The sequence below is a fragment of the Thunnus maccoyii genome, chromosome 20, assembly GCF_910596095.1.
Source record: "Thunnus maccoyii chromosome 20, fThuMac1.1, whole genome shotgun sequence".
NCBI lineage: Eukaryota > Metazoa > Chordata > Actinopteri > Scombriformes > Scombridae > Thunnus > Thunnus maccoyii.
In genome coordinates, this window is record NC_056552.1 from 23,389,432 (window position 1) to 23,410,233 (window position 20,802).

General features: G+C 43.8%; 1 protein-coding gene across 2 annotated transcripts in view; it reads right to left on the reverse strand.

Moving 5' to 3' along the window:
- LOC121887111 (myosin phosphatase Rho interacting protein) overlaps positions 1-20,802 on the reverse strand; it is a 40,847-nt gene that overhangs the window by 18,890 nt on the left and 1,155 nt on the right. For both annotated transcript variants that reach the window (XM_042397677.1, XM_042397678.1), the window contains exons 2-9: positions 16,054-16,131; positions 15,733-15,798; positions 7,222-7,373; positions 7,046-7,130; positions 6,754-6,925; positions 6,131-6,575; positions 2,489-2,615; positions 1,334-1,438 (exon numbers count right to left, since the gene is read on the reverse strand). In XM_042397677.1, the coding sequence (XP_042253611.1) occupies positions 1,334-1,438; positions 2,489-2,615; positions 6,131-6,575; positions 6,754-6,925; positions 7,046-7,130; positions 7,222-7,373; positions 15,733-15,798; positions 16,054-16,131 (1,230 nt within the window). The remainder of the gene's footprint in view (positions 1-1,333; positions 1,439-2,488; positions 2,616-6,130; positions 6,576-6,753; positions 6,926-7,045; positions 7,131-7,221; positions 7,374-15,732; positions 15,799-16,053; positions 16,132-20,802) is intronic.

Consider the following 20,802-nt stretch of genomic DNA (forward strand, 5'->3'; position numbering starts at 1 on the left):
ATGAATTAGTAGGTAGTGAGCTAGCGGCTAGAAAGATGGGAACACAATAGCGCTGGTCGCTCACAGTAGCTCTCTGAATGTCTTCCCATGTTCTCTGTTCTAAGCAGTTAACTCACCCCTGGCATTTTGTTCTCTGGATTATGCAAAATTTAATTTAATTAAAATTTGGAAAGCTGCCAGTTAGCCAGATAGTTAGCTTGGTTGCTCAGATGAATCGCTTTTGGTCCGCTGCACAAGTTTGTGTGTCAGATTTCACCAGAGTTGAACTCCACACAAAAAACTTGTGTGTATTTATTACATGTGAACAAATCCACCGATCACAGAGACTCCATTGAAATGATTTTTGATTTTGCTGAAAAATATGACCGTTTTAAATGCTGGTGTGACCGGACCTTGAGAAGTCATTTCCTCTACAAGACACTTGTAGGCCTTTTCCATATACATGTGCTGGCTTAGCTTGACTCCATTTGACTCTGAGCGTCAGCCCAGCGTGACAGGGATTCACATCTCCATTACAACAGGGCGACCTGCTCGACAGTGCGTCTTTAATTGAAGACACGCTTGTCTTGAGTCGAAAAGCAGCGGGCTGTATACATCACGGCTGTGACTAGTGGTCAAAGTTGCAGATGTAAAAACGGTGGATAAACACATTTCATTTCCTATAAATTCTTCACAGAAAAAATCCCCTCTTATTTTGTTATTTATCAAGCTTTTAATATGAAGCAGCAGCAGCAGGAAATGTTTTCATCAGCGGTAACTTTACACGGCTCCGATATGGCTGAAAGCGATCAGGAAACGGTAAAATAAAGCAGATATCTGAAAGTACAAGCAGAAACGCAGGAGAGAAAGTAAACTTCAAGCCGCAGAGATTCAGCTAGAAGCTACAAAAGCACCGAGGGCTGAACACACAGAGACTTTAAAAACATCTTTCTCTGCGGTCTCCAGTACAGACATGAGTTCAGTCTCGCTGTGCAACACACGCTTGTTTGAGGGGGAGAAGCGGGTGAAGGGGGGGTCGCCACGAGTTGGCTGTGGTTGGCGAGACATTGCATCAACCAGCTTGGAGGCGGGTTGGGCGCGCTTTGGCCCTATTCTGGACATGGTCAATCTTGGGCACGACTCAGTACAATTCAATGCATTTAAACTGGTAATGGAAAGACAAATCAACATGGCATGGTTTGACTCAGCGCAACCAAATTTGCCAATAGAAAAAACCCCACTGGATGACAACTGTGCACGTCATTCATGTGTTTATGTTCATAGTAACTTGTGAACCGGTTACAAAAGATGCTGTAAAGATGAAGACTAGACCTTGGTATGGCCAAACACTCACTGTCATGACTGACTCAGTGGTTCTTCGGTCCAGGGACTTGGCTCTCCTCAGAGGCGGCAGGGTGGAGGGGAAATCCAGACCCTGACCCACGTCATGCCTCTGCTCCTAAAGATCACACACATAAACAAACCTAGGTTTCTCAAGGTTGTTTTTACACCCATGTAAGGCACATTAACTCATTCTCAAACATATAAAATAAAATAAAAAATTAACTATGAGAGAGGAAATAAATGTAAAGGCAAATGTATTTTATTACTAGGTTGCAATAACATGTGAACATATGAAATTTGTTAAGTCACAGATCAATACATAGTACAGTATATGATTTGGTCTGTGTTTAGATAGAAATTAATGTGCTGTGGACAAATAGCATGACAACTGCTCCTTCTTTGTTGAACCCACATGTCTTGTGAGGATCAACTCTGCAGAGCGCTGCACTGAACCAAAGAGAATGAAAACACACTGATGGCGTGAGGCTTAACTTGCCAGCTCTAAATCTGTGTGAGTATTGTTTGAAAGCAGCAGGAAGAACAGCTGAACGCTAATGTGTGCGTGCGGTACGAGGCATAGAAGCAGCCTTAGCATCTTCATCTGTGTGTGTGTGTGTGTGTGTGTACGTGATATCTTCATCCGTGCATGACTGACAAACATCTAGGGGCAAAACAAAAAACAGACTGCTTAACAGAGTCTGACATTGAGTCTGTATCAGTGAGTTGGGTTTGAGCTGTTCTAGTCGAGCAGAAAGGGCCAGGGTGGGAAAGGGAAGCATAATCACCAGGGGAATCCCACCACAGAATGGAAACTGGAAATGAATACAGCACACGCTGCTGACCTCTGACCCACAACCAAAACAAAGACAGGACAGAGAGAGGGAGAGATGGAGGGAAGAGGGTGAGGGTGAAGGGAAAAGATAGAGGAGGAGGAGTGGGGGGAGGTGCTGGAACTGAATAAAAAAAAAAAAAAGCAAAGCCCACGCTGGTAGATCTGCTGCCGAGCTCACATCTGTCCTGCCATGTGATGTTGTTTAAAGACACTGTTTACAAGTCTCACCGTATCTATTGTAAACCGCTGTACAATACTGGCACTGTGAACTCACACACACACACACACACACACACACACACACACACACACACACACACAAATTAGTGTTACCTCTCTGTGGAAACGTCTGTGCTCGCTTCTGCCTTGTCTGGCTCCGCTCCTCCCCGACTCCTCCACCTCCATTTTCTCCGGATTCTCCAGCTCCAAGGCCTCCAACTTCTCAATTACACCGGAGCGACTGTAAATAAACCCACGCACATTAAGTTAAAAAAGACAATAACAATCCATTCAGAGTATCTTGAAGCAACAACGCAGTCGTTGTGTTGTTCTTTGGATTTACTCTGGCGTGACTGATGGTTGAACGGATGTAATAATCAGATAAAAATGAGACATGCAGAAGTGGAAAAAAAGAATGTTTCTACATGATATGATCTGCTGAACATTTTACAGTTACTTATTTCTGTTTTGAAAATGACTGCGATGATTGTATTAGCAAATGAAGTTTTACTTCTCGTTTACTTGCTTTGTCCTCTCATTCAATCATCTCCACCTCTCTCTCTCTCTCTCTCTCTCTCTCGTTAGCTCATTCATACACACACGCACGCTTTTTATTCAGGTCTTTTTTTAGCCTCGTCAGGAAGCTGGCAACATAACTTTGTTTTTAAAGTTAAACATTCCAATAAATGCCTCCCCCCCGACCCCTCCTCTTAATATTAATACTTGTGGCGCCCAGGACTTCCATATTTTGTGAACAAAGATGTATACAAGTTGTAGTTGCTGTGGGGGTCGGCGTCTGACCAATCACAGACTTTCAGCTCAGCAAACTTTAACATAATAAGTCAACATTTAGTGTGAACTCTGAAACAGTAGTTTTCAGGGTGGGTGGACATGAATAACATTATGTGATGATCTAAGAAATCTGCTGTTTGCTTTCATAGTTCACTTTATGCAAACAAAGCAATAAGCCATGAGGAAATAAAACAAATGCTACTTTCGCTACCGCTTCATCAATTTGTTTAACCACATAGTTCATTTGCATGATTCAAACTCTGCTCTCTAAATTTACTCAGTGTAGAGATGCAGTCAGTGCTACTGCATGAATGTAGTTCAATTAAAATGTCAGCTGTAAAGGGCTTTAACATTAGATAGAACACCCTGAAGCTTGTTCTACTTGTGCAGTCATGTTTCTTTAGAAGACTGCATCAGCTGAATGTCTATAATGTGAATGTAGGGTGACAATATTATGGAATATAGAAAAAGAGTTGAGTCACTGTTCATGAAGTGGTTGACAGCTAAATCACAGCCCCTTTATGAAAAAACTGTTTGTTAGGAAGATCTTGAGGGTAAAATAAGCATTGCACCACAGATCCAAAAATCAGCCTCCGCTCATTGGTGTCCATCCGGAACCTTCCTCGACTGTGACACAGTACACCGCCAGTTATGACACTTTCCCACACAGGCCATTTGTTAAAAGGCAGAGGAATCTGCGTTACAGGGAGGAAGAGGGCGAGAGAGGCAGAGGGAAATATTATATTTCTCTTTTGCCTAAATGCTACCCTTATTTGGGGACTCTTCAGCCAAAGCTGCAATCCTTAAAAGGTAATGAAGGAAAGTGGAGGAGGACAGGGACAGTGTATGGCCAAACACCCACTGTGTGATTTTCTGTCTGAAGTCATGTCACAGATGAAGACTGTGCATTTAGTAGAGCCTCATTATCAAGATGTTGCTGTGACAGGGTCGGCTCCAACTATCCCTGATCAACGAGAGTCCTACTCATGTGTCTGCTAGCAGAGTGTTACATAGTTTTGATCACTATGGCTTTTAGTTTATCAAGTAACCCCAATGAATTTTTTAACAACAAACCTCCCATTCCTTGTTTCTAGAAAGCAAATATGAAAAAGCTTTGGAGATTCATATCATACTTTATTTTAACGAGCATCTGTGTAAACATCTATAGCAAACAAACTGCATCGTGTTCTTCCAGTGTGAGTACAAGTCAGGGGTGGAGGGATAAATCAAGTTGGCCTCAGATGAAGACTTTATGGCGGAGGTTTGTCCTGAGGGACACTGAAGACCTTTTCAGACGTTAAATTCCTAACATTGCTGTCTTCATCTATCTGTTAAAGTCACTTTTTGTCATACAGAAATATGTATCCACTACATGACACAGAAATGTCCTCACAGCTTTATTTATGATTTGACCTCTACAGTAAGAGCCACAACGGTCAAGCGATGTGCAAGAAGGAGCGGAGTCACCACTGGAGAACAGCAGTGAGTAATAATATCAAGAACAAGCTGCATCGTGATGGATTTGAAGTTTGGCTTGTGGACTGTTGGTCGGGACAAAACACAACATTTTAAGTTGCGTCATGACAAATCAATTAAATCGAGAAAATAATAGACTGATTAATCGATGATCAAAATAATCACAAACTTACACTGCAATTGGAGCTTAATTAATGACTATCTCGAGTGTGCTCCCTCTTCTCACTGTGAATCCACTAGTAGGCCTAAGTTCTTATTAATTCTTTTATTAATTAGCAAATTCTAACACCTTTTTTATCAGTGCACACATGAAATGACAGGACTCACAGGCTTACATATGTAAAGCATTTTCCTGGATATTGATCATCAATTGTGCATGAATGAAAACATAAGGAGGGAGACCTGGTTGTTTTATTAGATAGCTGACAGTACAGAGATGACAGCTAATGAGAAGAGATGAAGATCCCTGGCTACTGTATGGGCATGTCTTTACAGAGGGAGACGTCTGCTTCACTTCAATGCTAAACTGGCACGAGTGGACAAGTAACATGTTTGTGGGGTAGAATGTGGGCACTCCTCCTATTTTCCCTCTCCTCCTTTTCCTCTCAGGCATGGCGTGGATGGAGGGGGCTGGACGGAGCAGGAAGTTGGCTCTGGGAGGAAAAAGATGACCTCCACTCACCCACTTGGTTGTGTTTCAAATGCTGCCGTCTTTGGTGTGTGTGTGTGTGTGTGTGTGTGTGTGCAGCACAGTGGCCAGTAGGCAGATTACTGAGTGGAAAGTACAGATGCTGTGTGTTTATACGGTCAATGCTTACACTGAGTATGACCGCTGATAAAAAGCAAAACTAAACGGTGGCAGGCAGGGGAGATTACGAAGTGACAAGACTTTCTAAAAACACACACCAGGGATATTCAAAGGATATCACAAATTCCTGTATGTCTTCGTTTCGCCAAATACAGTCTTTTCTCCTCCCCTCCGTTGAAACCACAACAGATGTGAGAGTGTATGTGTGCAAATCAAAAGCTTTGTGCGTCATAGGATTGTGTGTGTGTGTTTACATGCCTTTAAAAGGATAAGCCTGGCTAAACTTTTTCCAGACTACGGTGTCTGTGAGCTCCGAGCTGGCATTCCAAGAAAGCAGTCTACTAACCTGCTTCATCAGGCTGAATCAAGAGGCTGCTTAAATACTTCACCTGTCAGCGAGGACAGCAAGGTGTTCTAAGGCCAAATATATCACTTCCTCTACAATCTGACCTGCGTGTTAATGTAAATAATACATAGTCCTTGTTTCCATTGCTCCAGTTTAAAAAAATCAGTGTTAATCAGTCAAATCAGATCTAAATCAGTGAAAAGGAATGTATCCTCCTATTTATACTGATATGTTGGTTGCCGGGCCAACCAGACTGTTCAATGTTGGGAAACACTGATGATAAAACTGATTAGGAGGGGTCACAGTTGTGGATGGACAAGAAGCAGACACTGACCTCCTCTCTGGGCTGAGGACGGCCTCCCTCTCCTGCCTGTCAGGGCTCCTGAACCGGCTCCTCTTCTCCGCCTTTCTGGCCTCGGCCTCCAGCCGTCGGGATCTCGGCGTGTCGTGGTGGCTGTACCCGTGGCTGCCCCTGTGGGTGGCCGGGTGGCTGTCGGTGCTGGTCACTGTGCTGCCGCTGGCGTCCGAGTCCAGAGAGCTGACTGAGCCGCTGATGTGAGAGCCGTTGGAGAGCAGGGAGCTGCCCGAGGGGAAGGGGTCGCTGGGGGCTGGGGAGAGGCAGCGAGGGACTCCCCCCAGGCTGGAGCAGGAGCCCGTCGGGGAGAGCAGGTCACTGGGGGGCTGGGGCACGGAGCCGTGCAGCGGCAGGCTGCTGCGGTCCACCTCATCGCCGTTCACTGAGCCCGCGTCAGAACCCTGGCCCACAGACGCACAGTCTCCTAGACAACAGTAACAGAGGATCACCTTTACTTACTTTTATTTCTATGACGTCTGTTATCATCTCTACTGTCATTTTATTTGTGTGTGTTCATGTGTATGATATTCGCACTAATTTAATTTTCCAAGCACTTTATAAACACTATAGTTCTTCAAAAGGAAGGTGTTATTCCTCCTTGCCTGTGGGTGGCAGCGGTGATCCTGGGGGCAGCTCTGCAGCGGTCCAGACTGCAGCCCCCTCAGCTTCTCTCTGGTTCAGCTCCTCCTGCCAGATGATGGAGCTGGAGTCTGGAACCTTCTCCGCCTCGGGGATACCAGAGCCGGTCACTGCTACCTTGGCTGGACCTGGCTCCTGCACACACGCATGGGAAAAAAAAGTGATTAATGAGAAAAATGAAACCATCTGACAGGAGAATCAGTACTGCTCAAACTGTGCAAGGTAGCCTTTCTGTATGGGAGTGCGGAGGATTACCTGGGAGGTTGTAGGCTCCACTTTGCGTTTCTTCTTCTGGTTCTGCTTGTTGGTTCGGGGATACACCACCAGCTGTTCGCTCCACCTGAAGACAGGCAGACGAGGGTGTTTGAGACACGTGTGTGTGCACATCCTACTCTATCCGAACCATCAACAGAGACATGGAGACAACATACCCGTTAATGATCTCTTTATTCTCTCCTCTGATGAAGTACTCCTGCTCTGGGGTGATGATGCATAAGGAGTTCTTCTGGCCCGTCTTGGGCTCGGCGTCTATGACGTCCGTACAGAGGTTCATGTTCACCGTGCCCTGAGGCAGCGTGCTTGGCTAGAGGAGAGAGAACATGACACATTAATTTGAACAGCCTTTATATTTTCATATATAATTTCACACATGGGTTGAATGAAAGCTGGTATGCTGCAGCAAAGGAAATAATAGCACGGTTGAGGAGTAACACACACGTAATTCAATGAACTATTACAGCACCAGGAACAGATATACACCGAGGGTAAAATATTAGCAGCGGAAAAAAAACGGACAAATGTGGAAAATATTTAAACGAATGCTTGAGTCACTGGTTTGTTTCCATCCATGTCCATCCGCTGGTTACTTTCCAAATCGGATGGGTGACTGCCCGACTAAACACTGATATCATTGCTATCACGTTTCAAATAGTTCAAAACTCAGAGAAGATCTGAGGGAAAACATGCCTCAGCGCCGCGCAATGTTTCACTGCAAGTCTCTTTCAATCCCTCATTCCTCATCTGCCTCTCTTTTTCAGAGGCAGATGAGGAATTGGGCCTGTACTGTATGGACGCCGCTGTAATCGAAGGCTCACCATGGTAACTAGGCAAATCCTTTCAGCTGTAGCACACACACTGGGTGAAAAGGGGAGATGACAGCAATGGGATGCCGGGATAAAGCCGCTTTGTGTGTGTGAATGTCTGTGAGAGTGTGTGATCAGAGAAGACCACAAACTGTGTTGACACGGAGGGACTTTAACTAATTTCACACGCAACTATATTCAACAAGCAAAGACACAATACCGATGTAGGTTTCCTCTATGTCGTGTGTGACGAGATAATAGACGCGTGTCATTTGAAGCTGATAACTTATTGTCTCGTTAACATCAGAGCACAGAAACCCCCTAAACTTCCTCTCAAACCTTCTGTGTGTCTGCTCTGAATCCTGCGGCTCTGTTATCAGGCTGTGCTGGGCTATGGCTGCTACAGATGTAAAACAGGTGCTGGTTCTCTTTTCAGCTCCTTTTAAGGCCACTGAACACAGATCCAGCTTTATTAAGATCTGCCTGAAAACCCCCGGGGGCTGCCAAATATGGCAATTACACTGCGTCGCACTTTAGAACTCAGACGCTGTGGAAGAATTTCCCCCACTTGAGAGAAACGATCGAGTTTGAGAAGAAGGGGCAGTGGCTGAAAACTGTGCGGAGCCTGAGCGGAGCCCTGCAGCGTGGTAAAAATCTGCAGCGGTCCGCATCGACACTGAAGCGATATCTGCTGAGATTAACGTGCAGAAAGTTGAGAAGGTGTTCAGAAAGCGGTCGGGTATTCTGGTAGTACCACTTAAGCCCTTTTCAGACAGGGAGTACGCAACATTCAGCTTCATCAGTCTGTTGAAATAATGGTTTTATGGCAAATGTCATGAGAAATGATGGTTATGGCTTCATTCACATAAAATGTAATCTCATAATGGTCTGACCACAATTGTAGCAACATGTTCCTGGTGAGCAAGAGGATGAACTGTCTGGAATTATAATATTATGATACCAAGGAAGATGTTTTCTGTTTCTTTAATAGACTGCATCACTGATGGACTCATTAGATGATCATCATAAGTGCTGTTTCTAACTAGTGACTCCTAGTTAGGAGTTCCAGCACAGGAGGCACTGTCATCACCCTAATCCATCTCAAAGCTCATTCTTCTTGTTTTCCATAATACCATCCCTTTAAGAAACGGCTCCAAAGACTAATAACAGCGAATACATTTTCACCCTCCAGAGAGTAGTTCCACTTTAAGGCCAGTAGACATGAGCAGGAACGCGGCTCTGTTTACAGAGCTTCACTAGCTTGTTGTGCTAAATAACACAACCTCTTGACATTGTACTGAATGTACAATGTAGTACAAAAAAAAACAACTACCGTACTCATACTCTACAGGGTGAAGGAACGTGTCACCCAGTGCAATGTGTGGCTCATTGATGTTTTTAATTGTTTTTGGGCAACAATGGATGTGTACGACACAGAGGCGTAAGTAAGCAGGATCAGTTTCATTGTTGGTTTGGCTCTGCACAATAACATTTGTTCACAATCGCCAGCTGCATCCTTCGAAGTTTTATCATTCAAAGACCTCAACAGTGTAAATCTTTTTCATGTGTGCAGCGAGGAGACCTTTCAGGAATTAAAAATGATTAAAACTGCATTACAACAGTAAATGAAATCTGGTTTAGTTGTTACTTTTAGGTGGAGCCTTGATTTCTAAAGTCCAGCTGATCCTGAGAGTATAAAGCAACTTGTTGCTTAGAAACTGCCCTCTGCTACTGGCACCAAAACAAAGGAGATGTATCTGCCAAGGTTACCATTCAAACACAGATGAATTGTCGTGGATTTAATTTCTACACAACTGGTCCAATTTCATATCCTCCAATTGTGTCTGCCTTCCATGGGGCTGACTATTTTTAGCTTTGCAATGGGATATTATTAAAACTAACGACTTTCTCACAGACTCCTCTTGAAATCTCAGCCGCTCCGGCTGACATGACACAAGAGGCTATAAAACACACCAAGAGACAGAACTAAACAGAGACAACACAACCCACAAGACACTAACGAGTAAAATACTTCATACTAAATAGAGGGAAGTGTCTATAAGTTAATTACCCCATGCTAAAATCTTTATTTTTTATTGCAGCTCAGGCCCAAATGTAAACTTTCCGAAAAACTATAAAAAAAACGGCATGAAAAAACAATGGAGCCAGCTTTAGAATTAAGTGGAGTACACCCACTCCATAAATGATGAATCCACCAGGAAGCTTTTACAGGCCGAGCCAAAGGCAAGTCCCATCACAGCCAGCCACAGCGGGCTCTGGAGGGAGGACTGCTGTTTTATATGGTGCCTTCACACAGTGCAGCTCCATCAAAACTCCTCACAGACAAATGCCAGTGTAGCTTCTCATAAGGCTGTCCATGCTGGATTCAAACCAGAGATGCGGCTTCTTTTGACCGAACACATGAATGACAGAGCCGCTTTACATTTTCTAAAATATGATGTAGAACAGAAGGAGCCCTGGAGTAAAGTGATCCCCCTCCCGACCTCTCCTTCAGCATGTTCTCATGGTCATTGACCTTTTAACCTTTAAGCTTTCAGGGTGGGCCCCCCCCCCCCCCCTTTTCCATACTTCTGGAAAAATCTGTTCCTCCGCCACTGTCTGTCCGTTTACAATCTCATTTTGACTGGCCACGTATGTAAAAGTGATCTACTGACTAAACTATTCCTCTAACTTTTCAACTATCTGATACATTTGCACCACCAGTGCTTGCTGTGGCAGGCTGTGTGTGGAATGTCTGGGTCTGGGGCATATCTGACGTTTTTCTCTGTGGTTTTTAGGGGCTTGAGCTCCCTTTCTCTGGCTCTCTGTGGTCCCGGGGCTGCAAGCTCACTGCAGTTCACCAAATAAGGGCATTGGAGGAGGAATGCTGCTTTCGACGGGAGAGCATCTTTCCCTCTATTCGTGGTGAAAATAGTTCTGCTTTAAGAGGGCACTGCTGCAGATAGCACCCTGCTGTCTAGTGAGTGAAAAATAGCAGACGATGTCATCGCTCCCTAGACCTCGTTCTTCAGGATGGTTCAGATGTTTAGAGCATCCATATGAGAAAACAAGCCGATCCTCTCACTGATTTAGTAGAAATGTGATTTTACTGTTCAGCTTCATGTGATCCAGTAATATGGTGGTCCTCTGACCTTTGAATCAGTATCATTATCATAATCATATACATAAGCAAACATACCCTGATACTAGACTAAAAAACATACAAATAAGAAAAGAAATTAATGCTAAAATGAGAATAACATAACCTTATTATCAATGACCCCAATAACAAGCTGATAAAAGTTATTCCAGTCCAGTCAAGGACATCTACAATCTCAGATCAAACATACTGGAAACCTTAACAAAGACACAAGATACACACATGTTCACAATTTTAAATAATTCGATGCTTAAATGTACATAGAAACAGGTTAAGCTTGCTGTCATCATTCCTCCTGTTTATACTGGCCATTAAAAGATCTCTTCCATACTTGATTCCAATGGAAGTGCTGAGGGACAAAATCCAGTCTTCATTTTGTGTTAAAATATATTTCAAAGTGTATTTGAAGTTATTATGAGGCTTCAACAGTTTGAATTTGATAAATCATCTGAGTATTATCCAAAGTTCCAGTGTTTTTAGAACTAAATGTCCTCTTTTAGTGTCTTTAAACAGCGTGTTGTGCTGAGCTGTGGTAGGAGGATAGTAACAAAAAGGGAATTTTGTACTAAAAAGACTATAATTTTGGAAGATATCCACTTGATCTGTGTAAATCAAACTGCTGAAGCCTCGTATTTGCTTCAGCTTAAGATATATGTTTGCACAGAAGGGAGGACGGTGAATTATGTTTGCCATCTCTTATGGTGAAATTGCTTTATAAAGAGATCTCTTTTGGGTCAGTATAAACAGGAGGAATGATCACAGCCAGCAAAATCTGGCACCTGACTGTTGTTTTAAGACAGACCTGAAAATATGTGAACCTGTCCTTTAATGTACCCTTCAATCTCTGATCATTTCTCCCACGGAAGGAACATTTGGATATTGCATTTGTTTTCATTAGGAATTATTGAATCAAGCTCAAGCAACTGTTTAGTTTCAACGAGGGAAGATCATGTTTAAAAGACACTTTAGAGAAACAAAAAGGACAAAACCAGATCTCTTCTTGACACACAACATGTCAAGTGAGATAAGAATGTTTAAAAAAATGTCCAGTTTTTTTTTCCCCTCATCAATTTAAGTGGATGGAGAATCAACTACAATGAAAATATGCTGATCTCTCCTCTGATACCTCTGCAACAGCTATCCATGTGAACAAATGTTCAACTGCTAAAAGTCATGAAAAATGTGCTAAAGTAATGAAAATGTCCAAAAAAAAAAGTACAATCTTGTCATCACAAATACTTATCTTGAAGAAAAAAAACACATTTCACTGCACTAGATGCTTCTCTAATCACATCTTGAATATGTTAGAGGGTTGCGGACTACAATCAAAGTCTCAAGAATTGTTTTACTCTTGCGTAAGCACAAAACACGTAGGTGGAGACATGACTTCAAGAGCCCATCAAAGTAAGCACGAACCCTGCTGAAGTGTCTTGAGATAGCCGCTATTAAACGTGGAGCTGGAAGTAACGACATGTGTGCATGCATGAACTGTGAAGCATGAACAGCTTTGGTGTGAGAATGCTGGTCTGTTAATGAACAGTGATAAAAAGCAGAAAAGTGATAATGTGATCAAAAGAGTAATAAGACAAAGAGTGGGCGGGTGTGGTGTCTATAACAGCCACATGAGAGGAACGGGGAATATGAACTGCTTCAAACCAATCATATCTGCCTTCCACTTGTGGCTTGAGCCATTGGGTAAACACTGATGAGCATGATGTGATGGAGACCATTAAACGTGTTGTTATCAGCTCCGAGGGTTTGGAGGGTTGCTATCCTCGGGGTCCTGAGCACAAAGCGGCCATTTCCCTGACCCAGTTTTCCTGTCTTGTGGAGCAGATGAAAAGACTAAAGGACAATGAGGCAGACAGTTTTGGAATCACTGTTACAATGAGAGGAAAACACAACTGCACACCAGCCTGGGTGTCACTGGAAACACATTACACAGTGGAAACGCGCACACGCACTCATGCGAACGCACCACGTTTCCTCCCATTATCATCACTGACAACACAAAGAGATCCACCGAATGTGACTTCAAACGTCTGGCTTACACACAGAGGGACAGTTGGCCTATTACAAAGTGGGATCATCTCCTTTCTCCTGACTGTCCTACTAACTTATAGGGACACACCTGCTGTCTCTCAAAAACTGGCAAAAACATAAAGTCAAGTGAACCTAGTATTTGAAAACTGTTGCTAACCTGGAGTTGAGCTGGTTTGGAAGAACTTGACTCCAGAAATGTAAGAAACCTGCGTTTCATCTCTACGACGCATGTGAAAGTAAATGTCTGTGTGTTTCTGACGGGCTAGCTGGTAGTGTGTGGCCCCCAGTGTTTACACACAAGCAGTCTAATCTCCAGCCTGATCAGCCGGTATGGGTTTGGTCACCCGTGTCACATTCCCCTGGCGACACACAACCACCACAAACACAGGCTTACAGTGGGCACCGAGAGGTGACTTCCCAGCCTCTCTTTTCTCTCAGACTCTTTTCACTGCACTTCCCAACGCTTATTCAGGAATCTAAGCACAAACACATGTCTACCATGGTGCTATCTGTTTCAAATGTGTACAACCAGCATATTTTGCAAATTGTATATGAAATATTGGCACTACAGAAAAGTATAATTCTGCAGCACCATTGTTCCTTTCTTTAAGGAAAGCCCTGCTTATCTCTATTGCTCCATTTACCCCTCTATGAACCACTGCTATGACCTTCCAGTGGGAAGGTTTCTGGTGATGTAGCACATTTTCAACACTGCTGACTTTGTAGCCTTACGTTTTTGTCAACCCCCCCCACCCCGCCCCCCCTCCAGATAAGCCTGCAGTATCCTCATCACATTCCCAGGCAGACATGAGGACACACTACACACCTGAGCAGCAGCAGAGACAGATGACACGTTTGATAAAATGACACTTATTATTTTCCATCTTGCCCTGCAGAAGCAAACACACTTGTCAGATTTCATTTAATGGTCAGACATAACAACGAGGTTTAAAGCTGGAGACACGCTGTGACGGATTTTCCAAAATCTGGGGGACATCACACATAACAAGGGTTTCATTAAGCCCACAACACATGTTTTGAGTACCTAAGTACAAACAAACCAAGAAGAAGACCAAGCAGCAGCTTGTGCTGTGCACACTAAGCACCAGAGGAAGATAAAAAGATGTGGCTGAAGCTGTGGCTGAGAGATCAGTAACACTGGATGTAACCAGAAGTAACATTAAGACTTTTAACATAAAACTACTTTCTAAACTATGTCACTGGTACCCGCAGTATACAGACAATGACAGACTGTAAATGGCTGTTATTGAGTGTTATTGACCACTGATGCATGCGGGACACATGGCAATAATCTAACCATGTCTCCAAAACACCCCGATGACACCAGAGATGTCAAGATCACATCTTCTCATGGTAGGAAGAGGCAAAATCTGACTACTAGTAGTAAAGATACCCTGAAGAGTTTTTGACCACCAACACCACCATATGCTTGTACCGGGGTGTGTCTCTGATTCATTAGTATCTTGTGCACCCACACACAGATGCAGTGTGTGCGTTCAGGCTATTCCACTGATCAACAGTAAATGGCAAGAATGTGTGAAAAAACAGAACAATGTGGCAACAAAATGGAGGGAAGAAGACGACTGCCAGCTAGTAATCGTGGATGCAAACACTGCAGTGGGCTTGCCGCGGTAGTAGGTGGGACCAACGTTACACAGTTTTGGGGAATAAACCGATTAAATTACTTGCCGTCCACTCATACTGTCGTTTTGCTTATTTTTACATAAATAAAACGTATTTAGTTCATTTTCACGTATCAGCGCCCACGGTCATCAAATAAAAAAAACTCTATTTTGTAAAGTATTAAGTGTGTTATCAATACTTAGTCGGACGACAGACGCTACAATTATAAACTAGTGTCTGCTCTGTGAGTCTGCAGCAGCGGCGGAGTCGCAGCAAAAAGTAGCGGACTGAGACGTCTGTCCTCGGTCTGCCCTCTGCTGCAAACAAACGTAACGCTAGCTGTTAGCGAGCAGCTGCTCTCATGTCTCTGTGCTTGTTTTTGACTGAAACTCTGCTGCTCTCTGCCAGCTCAGCCTGCTCTGTGTGTCTCTCTCCAGATGGCAGGCAGGTAGCTCTGGTTCTGGTTCTAAGCGGCGGTCGTCCTCTGGCTCATCCCTGCATCTGTGTGCACCGCAGACCAGCTGCACAGCAGCCTGAAGCCCGCTATCACTAACTCTTAAGTAAGATTAACGTTTTTATTAAACGCTAACGTTAACAATCAAAGTAAGAGTTCTATGGATGACATCAGATGCATATCTTATCTTGTAAAATGTTGTCAAGAGTTTATTAACCAGTGGGAAAAACTTCACACCGTGGCATCCCTACACTGCAGGGTTCAAAATTTGGTTTTACAAATGTTTTATAAGGAAGAAAAAGGAAACACTTTTGAAACAGTCAGAATGATCACAGCTGCATTAGAACACAAAATATTGAAGTGTGTAACCTCCTCACTACAGGCTCATCAAGGGACACATCAACCATCCACCCTGACCGACCAAAACTTGTGCCAACTTGATCCAGTTTTGAAAATGAACAGAATTGTTGCTACAACCGCCCTGAAAGCCACAGAGCATATCCCTTTAGGCTCGGTTTCACAACCTCGCTGCTATGGAAACGAGAGGTGCAGTACTTACCGATTCGTCCAAGGCAAAGCGTAGACAGCCATGTTCGTACAGCACAAAGAATCTCCGTTGCCATTTCTGTCAGAAGAAAAATACAGTGTAAAAGCAGGCCAGAGAGGGTGCGTTTAAAAGTGTTCTTTGAATACAACCAATGAAAAGTTTGACTTATTTGAGAATAGATTAAGGCTGAGAGGTTTCACCTCACTTTTCATGGAGCTTGTGAAGTATTCCATGAATTAAGGGGAAAGAAAAGCCAATACATGCATATGTAGAGTACTGTGGTTGTATATCTCTTTCATGAACAAACATGCAGGCCCATATGCATGCTCTTACCCGGGATCTCTGCATAGGATTGTCAAAGTCAGTTCCCTCAGGGGCCAAGCACAGCCATCCGCCATAAATAGGTTTAGCCTGTAAAAGAGAGAGAGGGCGGAGAAAAAGAGCAATTTAGGTAATCATTAAAACTGGGAGAGAGTGTGAGCTGAGGGGGATGGGAGAAATAGAGAGGGAGAGATGGTGTAAATATGAGAGAGAGAGAGAGAGGGAGAGAGAAGCCTTTTGGGGTCCAGATGTTGCCTCTGTTCTCACAGTACATTTCGCAGCCACACAAAACCAGTTAGTGAGCCTTTTGGGGTCTTGTTTGATGACATGCTTGAGTGACTTTATCTCCTGTTTCCCCAAAGCAGATGAGACCAGTATGACGAACTCGGACGGACTGACTGACTGACTCAATGGTGGCATACTCAAAACAAACAATAATAAATCTAAACACACACACACACGCACACTCATGATTCACCTATTGGACTGGTTTGACCAAAAACTACCTCGGTCCAATGGACACCGAAGAGTTCAGAAGATGTGGAAACATATAAACACAGAAACGGTTGCTCTTTGCTCTCCGTCACCACACGGTCTCTCTGCTTTAAGCGTTAACCATTAGCGAGCAGCCGTCATACTCCCCGAGCTCTTCCACAGACTTGACCTCTGTCTCTACTGGAAGGTAAAAGGATCTGATTATTAGCCGACTACTCTGATACTGGCCTTGTTACCGCTCCTTGTCACTGCATGCCTGCCATAAATCTATACATGCCTTGTTTGAACCTGTATGGACGCGCCTATGAAGGCAGTTTTAATGAGCTGAAACCATTAAAAAGGGTAATTTTGGTGGTGCATCGTGTGTGTGTGTTGCACCCCGGGTAAATCACATCAGTCTGGTAATTAGGCTAAGAATGACAAACAATTTCACTCGTGTCCTGCACAGAGACAGACAGCCTGAGAAAGGTACCAACTGATGAAACAACCACTGTGGGAAAAGAAGAAAAAAAAGGGAGCAGCTGTTACAGAAACTTTTTAGGAGGAGCAATAACACATCCCTGCTCATGCTCACACTTACAATAACACTATGGACCTTACGTCTTCTCCACTGAACCCCTCCAACCTACACTGCTATCTTCAGAGAACCTGTCAACTTAAGGCCACATCCAAACTAATGTGGAAAATTATAAAAGTAATCACAGCACCATTTACTCTCTCATCTGTCTTGACAACTGCAAGGTAACCAGTAGGATTTGTACACTGCACGGTACACTGCTCTCTGCGCTGGCACACCTGCAGTAGTCGAACTGAAATGAATGAAGAGGGTGTGTTTCTGATACGGTGCTGTTGTCAGCGTGATACGCGGACACCTTCACACATAGTTCACACTTTCATGAGTAGATGATGAAATTTATTAGTCATGCAGATCCTCATGGCCACATAGATATGGAAAGCATACAGGTTGATTTATAGCTGTGCGTTAATAGATTACCTAAGCATGTAGCCTTCACATGTGACTGCCATTGTTACGTCGTAGGTGACGTGTCAGGGTTATAGAGGCTACGGAGATACCACGAGGACGTGGCGAGAACTGTGATTTATCAGTTTGGGCTTCCTTTTGTTTTCTCCTACAAACTTCTGATGCCATTTGAGATTGTTGATAGTGAAAACAACACTAAGGAAGCAAAAGAAATGCCCTCACAAAATATCTCCACTGCAAACCCTCTGCTCACTGCAACCACCACTCAGTCATATTGAACGAAAACAACGTAAATGCTGCGACTGTGTGGAATAGCCTCATATTCAGTAATGGAACAAAGCAGACTTTCCCACCGTCGATCGTGCCGCAAAGTGAATGAAATCATCTAAACATAGTCACTGTGAGGAATATAAATAAAGCACTATATATAGCCTGATCACGTATAATACATCCGTCTAGTGTTGCAGTGGTGATATCGCCTGGAGAAACCCACACTGACCCATAAATCAAAACTTTTAATACAACTAAGCATACACATAACACAAGTATTCTCACTGACATATCTTTCTGTTGCCACATCACTGCAAAACTATTAATTGAGCTCATAAATGCAGTCTAACAAAAGGCTAAAAGTACTTCCTGGCTGGGCAAATGTTCAATCAACTCTACAGTTGTTCTGGGACTTGACAGCATAAATAATAATTTTATCAATGACGACATAGTATTGTTTGATAAGTTACAGTAAACAGACAAATTAAATACGCAATCATGGACACAGATGACAGAAAGTTGGCTTTGCTGCTACACGGAAGTACTCAACGATGTCTTTGAAGGCTAGCATTCCCACATCAGTGTCTTTAAAAAGCTTTTTCCGCTCAACACAATGTAAGACCAGTGTTCTCAAATCCACTGAGAAGCGCGGTTTTAAAGCTGTTTGCGAGAGGAGGAAAACACCAGCTTTGTGTGGATCAAAGGCCAAAACAAAGAGAGAAAAGGATGTGTCTTTAAATGTGTCCACATTAACGCGAACATGATCGTGGTTCTAACTGCAACTCAGAAGAGCAGGTTCATTCTAGCAGGGGGGCTGTTGTCACTGACCAGGCTGGTGGGTGACAAAAACAAACACAGCTGGGTGTGACACCAGGGGACCCATGTGAAAGTCATCCCATTATCACAGCAGTGATCCTAAATACAAAAGGCCCTCGCATAAACACTGTATCTAGCTGGAACAGAGCTATAGATATGAGCTATAGTCTATCTGGCACGCAGTGTAGCGTCTATCCTTCTGTGATGAACTTTGAGAACAGCCTGCAGTCAGTAACTGCCTTGAAACATTTGGTATGTGTTAAAGCTATAGGCTCTGTAAAGTTTGACTCCGCTCTGTATCTGCTGCTTATAACCTCGCGTGGTGGGATGGCGAACAGCCGACTCTGGGAACCTCTGCTCTCGTTTCCCAATCCAGCACTTCCTTTCTCTCCCTGTGACTCATGCTCCCACTCCTTAAGTCCCATCGCATCCCTGCCTGTCTTTCTCCGTCCCTCCCACGTACATGTAAACCTTAGCCTGCCTGCATCCTCCATCACTGTCCTGCCTCCCACCGCCTCAACCGGACAGTGTGATCACTTAAGTCCGACAGTACACGAGGAGGGACATGAAAAACAGTTCATGTGATAGAGTGAGAACCGTGACAACAGAGTTGGAATTGTGGGGAAATAAAAAAACTCCTTTTGGACTACATTGACTGAAATAAAAGAATGCACTCGGGCTCCAGCAGCAGCCCCTCCCCCAGCCCACCTTTTATTCTAGCTGTGTTGAACAAAGAGATTGTTTATATTGGATACTGTCCTTCCGACGTTCAGCTCTCTTCCCATTGCATAACTTTTCCATGTGGGCTATCTGTTTCAAAGTAGCATTCTCCAGCTCTCTTTAAGTTCTGATCAACTTGCATTTAATTTAGGGTTCAAATTCACTTAGCTAAATCATCTATTCATGGTGTTTTAACAGCATTACACAGCCCTGCTGGAGCTTTCTTTTCACTAGGTTATTGAGTTTATCTCCTCTAAGTCAGGCCGTATCCATTTCTGAACACTGGGAACAGTTTACAAAGCCTAACCCTCACCTTGGGCCTGTTGAACAAGGCTCAGAAGTTTAACACTGTTTATATGGCATTACATAATGCAGCTTTAGGCCAGTAATGGCCTGGTGCGTAGCACTAAATGGTTTGAGGACTGTCCAGATAGAATCCTTACAAAACCTGCTTGTGCAACTAAGCTCCCTGCTAACTCTTTGGATAGCTGACAGACTGGAGACATTCTCAAAAGGCTGTGGGTGACTGGGACAACAGTGATGAGCGAGGACCAGGGGCTGTAAGCCTCTCTGGTTCTGTGGCCGGGTGTCGTCATACAGGCTGCTGGAGAGAGTGTGAGCCAGGTCATAGGGGGAAGATTAAAAGGAAGTGATGTAACCCTAAGCTGCATATCCTGACTCAGGAGTCTTGCATATGAAGGGTTAACCTGCAATAAAGTCAGCGCAGCAAGCGAGACACACTTTTGAAAAGAAAGCAAGTGTGCCCCCACACACTCGCAGAGGTGAAGAGGATGCTGACGTTGCTGTTTGGCTCTTAAGCCATGTTCAAGGGCCCATCTGGGCCTCATCGTCTGGGATCAATTACAGGATACAACAGAGACTAAACTAATGATCTGAGAGAGAAAGAGCGACTCAGAAAACATGCCTATAATGCGATCGCTGCAGCTGACTGGAGCTTCACTTTATCTTTGCTCCACTCATCTTCGGTCGCCCATTAGCTCCCACTTAATGATCACTAGTCCGCCTCGGGTACACACTAAAGACAAACAACTTCAAATAAACAACAGCTGAAGGTTATAACACAATCAATCACAGACACCAAACTGGCAGGCAAATGTAGCCATACTTAGGAGAAATCCACAGGAATTCACTTGCACCACAGTGGCTGTCACATGGAAAGAGAATGGAAGAAGTGAAGAAACAGAGATGTCTTGTGTTTCAGTCAAAATAATCACTCCATCTCAACTTTCTCTTCACCACAGATAAAACTGCACTGAATGATTCAACCGCATACAGATATGTCTGTCTCTCTAATGGACATCCTGTTGGATAATACAACTCAACTGTGATATCTAACCCATTAGGGGAGCTGCTTTTAACTTACAAAACTTATACATAATAGATATCAAAGGAAACGAGGCGTTTTCCAGCTACAAGCGCGTAGCTGTCAGCCAACATTCCCATGAGCTGCTGCAGAA